The 10,543-nt window shown below is 42.1% G+C and overlaps 1 protein-coding gene across 1 annotated transcript in view; it reads left to right on the top strand.

Annotated features, from left to right (window-relative positions):
* The first annotated feature begins 270 nt into the window (after positions 1–270).
* The window catches only part of LOC128436679 (voltage-dependent T-type calcium channel subunit alpha-1I-like), a 117,310-nt gene continuing 107,037 nt past the window's right edge, over positions 271–10,543 (top strand). The window contains 1 exon segment of the mRNA XM_053418483.1: positions 271–497. Within this exon segment, the coding sequence (XP_053274458.1) occupies positions 484–497 (14 nt within the window). The 5' untranslated portion in view covers positions 271–483.

Raw genomic sequence — 10,543 nt, 5'->3', positions numbered from 1 at the left:
CAATGATGCTCATCCACATGTTCTATACGTTTATTTTTAATCCCTCTGTTTCTCCTCCTCTCATCTCCAGACCGGTGTGTTGCCATGACGAGCGAGGAGGAGGAGGAGGGCCCCAGCGTCGCAACCACAACGGCACCGTCGGCGACAGCAATCTCCAGGGTAACAACAGCCATAGCTGGGGGGGGCGGCAGCGATGACGCCGTCACGTCCTCCTCCCCCCCCTGCGGCCCTTCCCCCCCGCACCACCTCCTCCCATGTCCCCAGGAGAAGGAGAAGAAAGAGGAGGAAATAGAGGAGGAGGGGATTATTCTAGAAGAAGAAAGGATTGAGGAGGAGGAGGAGGAGGAGGAGGAGGTGGTGGAGTGTGATGAAGAGGACGCCAGCAGTGACACCAGTGTGTTGATTGTGCCCTACCCCGAGCTGGTACCTGTGGTGTTCTTCTGCCTCAAGCAGACCACCTGCCCTCGCAGCCTGTGCATCCGCATGGTCTCCAGCCCATATCCTTTCCCTGTGTGAATCCTGATGAATGCAAATTGAGGGATTATCTCCCGAAAGGTTCCTGCTCTGATATCTTCACTCATCATCATTTAAACATCTTTCTATTTCCAGGCTATCAAGGAATCATTAAGAAGCCTTATCTCAGTCAAAAGTTTAATTCCCCATTAGTCGCTGATGGATTAAGGTGTGAATCAAAACTGGCTTTTTGGATGTTTCACCTCATCTGACACATCCGGAGATGCCCCAGTTCCAAGCTGAGTTTCCATTTAGCTGCGTTTCTTCCCCTTGTGATCCCACTGCTCTCCTGTAGCTCTACCTACAGAAGAAATGGCAGAAGTACTATTTATACAGTAGAGGTGATCGGCTTGGCTCAGGTGGTGGTGTGGTAATCTGGTAATTGGAAGGTTCCAGGTTCAATCCCTCAGAGAACTTGTAAATGACATCGAACCCCTGATCACATAAGACGTACGGGGGTTCGATAGATGACAAAATTAGTTCATTTACAAGCAGAACTGTGTGTAGGCTGCTTTGTTGTGATTTAGGGAATGGAACAGGAAGTTTGAGGTCCCGAAAAGAAGGCGGTCCTATCTGTCCGTGTCCGTCAAAACGGAGAAGCATGAATTGGCCTTTAGAGTGAGGTGTGACTCACTCGCCCTAAATACACACACACACAGATGTACCAGGAGTAACACAGCTGATTGTCAGGAAGGAGGATGAGTTTGTGGAAATGCAAATATACAGTAGAAGTTCAAAAGTCTGACACAACGTCCCCAGATCAGCAAGTGTGTGTTGATGAAAAAGCCACAACTATAGTGTTTGTGTGTTTGACTTATTCTTTTTAAGGAGAGAGTTCAGCTGACACAAGATATTTCCTGTGATAGGATAGGAAGCCTGAATGAGCTGGAAAGAAACGCTGTGTTTGTAGAAATGTAGCCTTCCTATCATTTCATTAAGCAGGCCTCACTTCAGCTTGTGGCTGGACCTGATTTAACAGCAGCCAATGGAAGAGGAAGAGGGAATAAGAGTTGCTTAATAGGCAAACCATCCATTCAGAGCTGAATTAAATGTCTGCCTGAGGGAAATGTCTTAAATCAGAGAGAGAGAGAGAGAGAGAGAGAGAGAGAGAGAGAGAGAAAGAGAGAGAGAGAGCGAGAGAGAGAAAACACTTTGTTTAATTGTGTTTGGGTTTTAATTCCATCTCTCCTCGTCTGTTTCTCTCTCTGGCTGTTTCTCTTTATCTCCGCTATAACACTAACAATAATTATAAATATTTGTATTGCGCCTTTATTCCAAGCAATGCAGCTCAAAGTGCTTTACTGACAATACAAATACAAATAAAAACATGTTGATAAAAATGAAAAACATGTTTGTAAAAGTAAAAACGTGAAAATGTAAAACATATAAGAGAAAGGAATTTAAGTGACATAAGAACGTGTTAAAGGGACATTTAGAAGAAAAGAAATAAAGTGTTAAGAATTATAAAAGTGCCAGAAAGAGAAAGATCTAGTTTAATGAATCTGGTTTTATGAATCCCAGGTCTTGTGTGGAACAGGTTTTGTTATAGTCCTTTGCTGCTGCTGCTGCTGTGAAGATGGCACAGAAGAGACAAGAGGCTTTTCATCTAGAATTGAATCAAACACATGTTGAGGAGCAAACCCATCACGGACCACTCTGTTTCATGCTGGAGAGGTACTGGTTTCCAGGATATCCATACCAGCGGAGTGAACTGAATCGGCTGTTTTCTTTGGCTCATCTGTTGTTGTGCCTTGAGGATAATTGTAATGCCTCAGTAGATTTCCTGACTTTCTCTGGTCTCAAACTCCTTGAAGCTAACGATGGAGAACAGAGGAGTTCCTCAGCTTCCACAAAACGTTTAATGTGTAAAACCATCCGTCTATTTAAACACATCCAGCAGGTTTGCTTCGCCAGCTGTGGAAACACTGCAGCTTTCATTCGTTACTCACTGAGGTTACGTGGTTAACAGATATAGACTTAAAGTTAGTTTGTTTTTCTAAAGGATATTTGAACAGAGCTTGTGTGAAGCCAAACTGCAGGTTTTCACTTCACCGTGTTCGATCACATCACCGTGACTGCATGGAGGGAAACATGAGTGAATATAGAGGTGTGTGTGTGTGTGTGTCTCTGTGTGTGTATGTGTGTGTTTCCTTGTGACTTCTCTAAAATGAAGAAAGGCTTGTATTGACCAGGTCCACTCTCTCACATTGAGCTCAGATGGCTCAGTGCAGTAGATTGATCCGGCAGTGAAATCTTCTTTGTGTGGATGAAAACAGTCGGTCCACTCTCACTGCATGGGGGGGGGGGGGGGGAATTGGGGGGCTGAAATTGCGTGAGGGCGGAAAATAAAGGAAATAAAGGAAATACTGTAAATCTACCTTTTGTGATTATGCAAAAAAAGGATGAAATGAATAATGAATGAAGCAAAAAGTGGAAAAGGGAAATAATCTGGATAGAGGCACCTTTCTGAAACTTACCAATACTTAGCTGGTAATAAGATCTGGAAATCTGGATTCAAGATACGGGCTGTTTACCAGTGTCCACTGTAACCAAACAATATATTATAGTATAATCGTTAGGATGTGTTGTTCACAGGACTCAGATATTAAGCTTAGGAAAATCTCCCTGTTTGCTGCGTGGCAGGTACGAAAGTAATTAAAATATCCAAAACTCAGAATTCAGGCTTTAAAACGTAAATAAACTTAGTAAACACTCAGGGACAGGGCAGTGACTCAACAGATGAACTAACGAGGACGACGGGGGGGGGGGGGGAACAGAGACTAAACACACAGGGAAGACGAGGGTAATTGGGCACAGGTGAAACTCATTAGGTTTTGCAGATGATCACTTAAGTGAGAAAAACCAGACAAAGATAAAGTAAAGCAAATAAGAGACACACACGATAATTACTGCAAAGTAAAACAGACTTTTTATAATGTGCTCCTCTAGTGCTTGATACCATTTTCTTTTTAAACAACTTAAAAGATCTCTAACCTTCACTTTTTCTCTCTCTTGCTCCAACACAAACACACAAACACACAAACACACTGACCATAAGCAGCACCAGGAGAAACCCCACACTTTAAAACATCCATAACGGTTTTTACCCTCTTCAGCAGGCAAGCAGATTTCAGCTTTAACTCTACAGAAACCACTTTCATGACTTTTTAAGTGATATTCCTACTAAACTCTGTGAAAGTCTGTCCAGGTGTAGTTGAGTTAGTTTACACATTCTAACCCATAATTCTAAATTCAAAACAACTCCTGAAATACTGTGCAGAGCCTCTGAATGTCCACACTGTCATTTAAAAGTAATTTAAAGGGGCAGATCTGAAACAATAAAAAAGAATTAAAGTAAATTATGTTTGATAAATTGCACATAAATAATGTTTAAAAACTAAATTACAGTTTAAAATGTATTGCCAGCCTGCATTGCCCTGCATCAATGATTATCCAAGTTATTAAGACAAGATGCCAACAGTATAAGTTGTCATATCACAAATGGGATGTCCTCTGTGTTTTACATCTTGCAGTGAGTTTTCTCTCTTTAGTTGTGGAACCCCCACGTGGCTCCCTGGTCGATAACCACTCAGTCAAGTATAGTGATGCGGGCAGGAATTGAAAAGTTGAGCTGAGTGATCCACAGTGACCAGGGGAGGAAATTCAACGGCCCTGATAAACTCCAACATGAAAGAGAGGGAGCTTTTATCTTAGTGAAACTTAAACTGGAAAGTTCAAGTCGCAGAGCTAAAAGAAAAAGAAAAAAGAAAAAGAGTGTCAGAAATGGACTAAAAATACAGAAGGATAGTTTAAAGACTTTCTTGTTGTCAGTTGTCTGGATTAAAAGGAGTTCTGTTGTAGCTGCTGCCTCCCCCCCCCCCCCCCCCCCCCCCACTCTCTTCCTCTTTCTCTGTCACTCGTCTTCATCCCTTCTCTCCTAGACGGTGAATCTCCGGGAGTTTTATTGCGTTAAATCATTTCTGAAGCCGTGTAGAGAGGCAGTCAGTTAGGCAGAGAAGAGTAAGTGGCATTCAACACAAACAAAAACATTTGTGTCACTTTTGCTTTGTGGGAAATTAAATAATCTGCAATGAAAGGAATGAAAAGCAACCAACACTCCGGGCAGTCTCCTGCTTTGTGTTTATAAGCCTTTTGCTGGATGACTTTATTTGATGAAAAGTTGTTATTAATTAAGCATTCATCAGCTGACGGCTCATTTGATTACAACCACTCCATCTCATTGAATCTTTCTGTTACTTTTTAAACTAACAGATATAAATGAGAGAGTTATCTGAATGGAAAAAGCCTGGACAAAGGTGAAGTGTTAGCGTTGAGTTTCCTGTTTCCACTTGATACAGTCCCTTATTCAAACTGAGCTGCTGCCAGACGTCTGTACTCCCTGTGAAATTACTATTTGTCTCTGTTAAATTGTACATTTCCCTTCAGTTGAACACACTGCGAAGTCGCATAAGAAACAAAAATTAATAGAGATGATTTCAAAACCCCCGAAATGTGAAAGGCTGCTCTACACATCTGAACCTGTGTACCTGTGTGTTGGGAAGAAGGGAGGAAGATGCAATATGAGGAGGTAGAGAGAAGAGAGAGAGAGAGAGAGAGAGAGAGAGCGCTGAGAGAATCAGAGCACGTAGAGTGAATATCTATTCTGCTCCAAACCAGATGTGAGAGTGCAGGTCAGATTAATAGCTTCCAATTCACTTTCAATCTCTGCTGGACCAACACATGTGGCCTCATGCGCTTCTGGCAATACACACACACACACACACACATACACACAGACACACACATCATCAATGTACACATATGGGCTCTGTCAAAGTTCACACCTGGTTTGGTTGATGCTTTTCACTCGTTGTATGTTCAATGAATGAATCTATAAAAATAGCACAGGAGACCTCTTTCATATTTCCCCTCATATCCTCAAATCTGCTTTTTCTCCCACATCCATCTGTTCACACCGCTAACGAGCCCCCCCCCCCCGCTGGTCACGTGACGCCAGCGTCTGGCTGCTGATTGGCTGGGCGATTAGACGCAGCTTAATGCTCTCTGAGGCCTGTAATGGTCTGTTTGGACATGTCTCTGCAGCTGAGATTATATGGGTTTCAAGTGTAGCATGCATACATTACATTGAGATTACCAGGTTTTTAATTACGGGGGTGTCATAAGTCAGGTTGGGTAATGGGGGCCCTATCAGTGGGGCTCCTCGAGAAAGGGATTCAGCTCAACCACTGAACACAGGAGCATGCTGGGAGATATTCTCTGATGATTGGATTCACGCCGTTAAACTGGACTTGTTCAAGAAAAATCAATGTAATTGCAAAAATGAATTTACTGGCAGCGGCTGCAGGTGACATTGTTAGTGATATCTATAAAGTCAACAACACACAGAGGGCTGAGGGCTCTGCTCGGTTCACCGCCCCCCCCCCCCCCCCCCCCCCAATAAGCACCGGGAATCAAACGTGCGTGATTCAGTTCCAGTCGGAGGTGCGAGTGTAGAGATGGATCCTCGGCTGGGAGGTTTTCTCTCTGAGGGGAATCAAGATGGTTTCTGTTTGAGAGACCTTTGGTTGTCTTGTTTTTACTCCGACCATGAAAAACCCTTTCACTCACTAATTGCTGTCAATATGACTCTGACTGGAGGAGACCTGTCTGGTTCTGGCAGGGCACCATGCGATGACATGTGCTCTGCTGCTGCTCTTGGCGTACGTTTGTGAAGCCTCCATCTGCTTCGCTTTGATTTGTGTTGGCTTTGTTGAATCCTGAAAGACCTTATTTATTCATTTATATATTTATTTACTCCAGCATTGAAGGGTCTGACAGGACATCAGTGAAAACGATCGACTTGCTTGTTTGTTAAAATCCATAAAATGCTTCGTAAAGATTTCGGGAGGTGAGAGGAACTTTATTTACCCACAACACCTTTCTCCGATGACAGATGTTTTTAACGTGTATCTTGGGAGAACCATGATTCCAACTTTACACATAAGAGTGATCTGACTCTATAAACACTCCCCACAAAGTGAATAGAAGTTTATCCAGGTACTCTCAGCCTCTATCCACTGTCTTATGTCAGAGTTTTGCTCGTATTCTGCTGACATTTTAAGGAATCATGCTTTTTTCACTTGAATATTCCAACAGGACACAATTACTGAAATCTGATTTATGTTAAAATGAGGTTATTAAGATAATATATAAAACACAGGCTCTGTATAAAGACTTGGTTCACATCCTGATCAAAGAAGAACAGTTATATACATCATTCTAATATTTGAGAAGTTAACCCTAACCCTCTAGAATCAAAATGACCAAACGTTTAATCCAAAAACTACCAAATTAAAACTGTCCTCATCCGAAGATTAAAAAGCTTTTGGAAAGTAACTAGTCTAAAGGATCCACGTAGTTTTTTTTTTCATAGTCTAGTTCACCACCATTTGTAGTTTTTAAGCCACTCTCGGAAATATTCAGTTGCTTGTAATCAGCTGCTCTCAGCTCGAGGCATGAAGAGTGAACTCATTCATGAAGACATGTGTGATGGCTAGTGGTCTTTGTCTCCTGGTCTGTTTGGATCCTGCCTCTTCTTCCCCTCCACTGAATCCTCTCTTTTCTTTCTCCCTCCTCCTCTCTGCGTCTTGACGTTTATTCTTCGGCTCTCGCCCGGGACTCTCTCCCTGCCCGCTCTGCATATGCTAATGTTGGTAGAAATCATTATGATAATGCGCCTGTTAATCACTATGCTAATGCCGATGTACCTAGCTGTCAGACTGGGGCTTTGTGCAGGGACCTGCCATCTTCTCTATTATTTCCCTATTCAATCACTCTCTGTATTCTTTCCCCCTAATCGTCTTTACTGGTTCATTTCCCTCTTTCCTTTTCTTCCAGTGGACGTGAATGACCTCTGCTTGTTTGTAATCACTGCTGTTTTCACTTTCACTGTGATATACCTGAAACAATACAGATCACAAATTGAAACTGCAGATGAAAACACATAAAATGCCTCCTTCAGGCTGAAAGCAAACAAAGCCTTGGCCTGATGGTTCTGCTCTGGTTACCTGCTGCAGTGGTTTTGTCTGTTTCTGTTCTTTCCTCCTGTCTCACGTCCTACCTGTCCCAGCTGTCCTCTCTCTGAAACGCCTGCTGCCACATGTTGACAGAGCGCTGTGACGCAGACAGGGAATAGTCGCCCACGAGGAAATCCCACTGACGGTCTCTATGTGTGTCTGTGTGTGTCTGTGTGTGTGGTAAAATGAGTGTGTCGAGGAAAATGCATGAATCACATTTTCTACCGAGCTGCCTTTACAGACAGTTACGTGTGAGGGACGGAGAGAATGGGAGAATCTGTCAGTCATGCATGATTATGTGCGTCTTTGTGTTGGTGTATAGTGCTCGCTTTTGATAGAGAGTGTGTGTTTGTGTGCGTTACAAGTGATTGCTAGTGACAGCAGACATGAAAAAACCAGACACCAGCTCTGCCTGTCGATGACAAACTGGGAACATGAGAATCAAACTCCTCATTATTTACAGCATGTGTGTGTTTTCATATTAGACTTCAACTGGGAAACTTCACCTTCCACCTTCATTCAAAAAAACACAACTTTAAAACCATAATTGTCTACAAATTGAACCACGTACAAAACAGTATTAAAGAAACCTTAAAATCAACAAAGGTGCTTTCATGTTAAGTTGTGTTATATATGAGGAGGTTATTTCTAAATACTAAGTGTTGCTACACCATAAAAACCCTTCATTTACTTTCACTTATATGAATAATAATATAATATAATGCTCTTCAAAAGGGAGATTACTTATTTGAAAATGAAATGGTTGAAACAGCCTCGACATCTTCTCGTGTCACAGCTTTGTGCAGATCATTTGTTCTGAGGCAGAAGCTGTGGCTCGTTTTAATGGTCAACCTTTTCTCCCAGTTAACTGTCCTGACACGTCCATACGTTTAACACTAGTGGGGACAAATGAGATGGTTTAATAAAATGTCTTAGGGCTGCAGAGCAGAGTATTTCTAATTTTAATTTGCCGACTCTCTGTTTGTGGAAGAAGACTTTAACATTTGCTGGAGAGGGTCACAGAGATGTAAAATCAATTTGAAATTCCTAATTCCTAAATAATGGTGCTACCTTAAGCCTCAGTTATTTCATATTAACTCTGTCTGAAGCCCTCCACACGGCAGTTTATCCTTCATGTCAGTGGGTCAGGTTTGTTGGGAAGTCTCCTATGATTGTGTTATGGCACCGGACACCAGAGCGGTCACTGTTCTTTATCTATTGATGAAGCTAGAGCTGCTTGCGATGGCAGATGGTAGAATAAGATGAGTTCTTCCCAAAAAACTCAGGAAAAAACATTTATTATTTGCCGAGAATGCAAAAAAGGGGGAATCCTATTTGTATTATACCAAATAATACAGCTAATAAAGCTTCATCACAATTTCATAGATCCATTATTCTTCTTATGTTTTAGCCTCTGTGCTACAGACTCTTCCTGTTGTGCCGAACGTCATCTCTAATATTTAAAACATTTGTTTGGAGGGAGTGATCAATAACTCAATAGTGACATCGACAGTTCCCTGAAGCATCGGGTGGATGATATCGATGGATGTGGTTCCGCTGGATTTCTCCTGTCAGTCGATCATTGAGCTTTGTTTCTCTCCTGCTGTGATGGATGAAGCATCGGACGCTGGAGGAGAAGTGACTGTTTGCTCGATGGATTATCGGTTGTGAAAACTGTCAATCTGAAAACTCACAGAGAAAGAGATTTGAAGAGATTTACCAGATAGCTGTTTTAGGGAATATTTTCTATATTGTAACCAGGAGTATATGAGTTATTTGAAGTTCAACAAGTAATTACAGATCTTTAACAAGTAGTCAGATCACACATGGAAGTTGAGACCTGCAGATTTAGTTTATATCTCACCCCCTGTGTGTCCTATCCTCTCTGAACCCCCCCCCCCCCCCCCCACAACTCCACCTGATTCCCTCCCCGCTGCTCCAGACAGACGCACACTGTTGAAGTCATGTGTTGCTGCGCTGCCGCCACGCTGGCTGCTGCCAATACGTGTTATTGTCAGTTTGACATCAACCCACTGAGCCCGCGGGCGCTGAAATAACACAACGGCTCCCGGAGAGAGAGGGGGTGAGAGGTGCGTGGGGGCGAGTGACGGGTCATCCAAGGTGAGCAGAGGCCTTCAAAGAGCCACAGACTCAGTTATTACCACAGCGGGTTCCTGTGCATGGGCCTGGATGTGTGTGTGTGTGTGTGTGTGTGTGTGTGTGTTTTATACTTGTTAAGGTTTGATTTATAATGATCCCCCTCTCCCAAGGAGGTTAGGTTTTCATTCTGCGTTCATTAGTTAGCAGGATTACACAAAAACTACCAAATATCTCCTTATATGTTTACACTTCAACCTGTGTAACACACCAGGACAATACTGTGAGTGATGTGCAGGAACTTTATTATCTGTGTCATGTCAATTAAAAAGCAGAATCAGGGGATTATTACATTAATACAAATTTGCTCTTCTCCACTAAGCAGTGGTGGAGGAAGTACTGAAGTTTAGTACTTAAGTAAAAGTACAAGTACCCAGGAAAATATATACTTAAGTAAAAGTAAAAGTACTACATCAACAATCCTACTTAAGTAAAAGTAAAAAGTACTTCTTTTTGAATTTACTTTAAGTATTAAAAGTAAAATTACTCACGCAATGGGTTGTCTCTCAGTGTCTAGGGTGTGTCATTTTGATAAAGAATGCAGATACAGCTACTGGTAATACTCATGCCTCTACAGATGTCACTACTAGTACTAATTATAAGCAACAATATTTGTTTATTGGAAAGGTTGGTGTACTTATTGTGCTTACCCTCTGTAATACTGTTCACACTCTATCTTACAATTCTGCGGATGACTACCGGGGATTATCTGCAAAGTTAAAACCATTAAGCCAAACCAATAAAAACAACATGTTATATCTTTAGATATTTTATTTAATTGTAAACGTGTAAAAAAT

Source organism: Pleuronectes platessa, chromosome 3 (assembly GCF_947347685.1).
Source record: "Pleuronectes platessa chromosome 3, fPlePla1.1, whole genome shotgun sequence".
Lineage (NCBI taxonomy): Eukaryota > Metazoa > Chordata > Actinopteri > Pleuronectiformes > Pleuronectidae > Pleuronectes > Pleuronectes platessa.
Note: the sequence above shows the minus strand (reverse complement) of the source record. Positions and strands in the feature narration are given on the sequence as shown.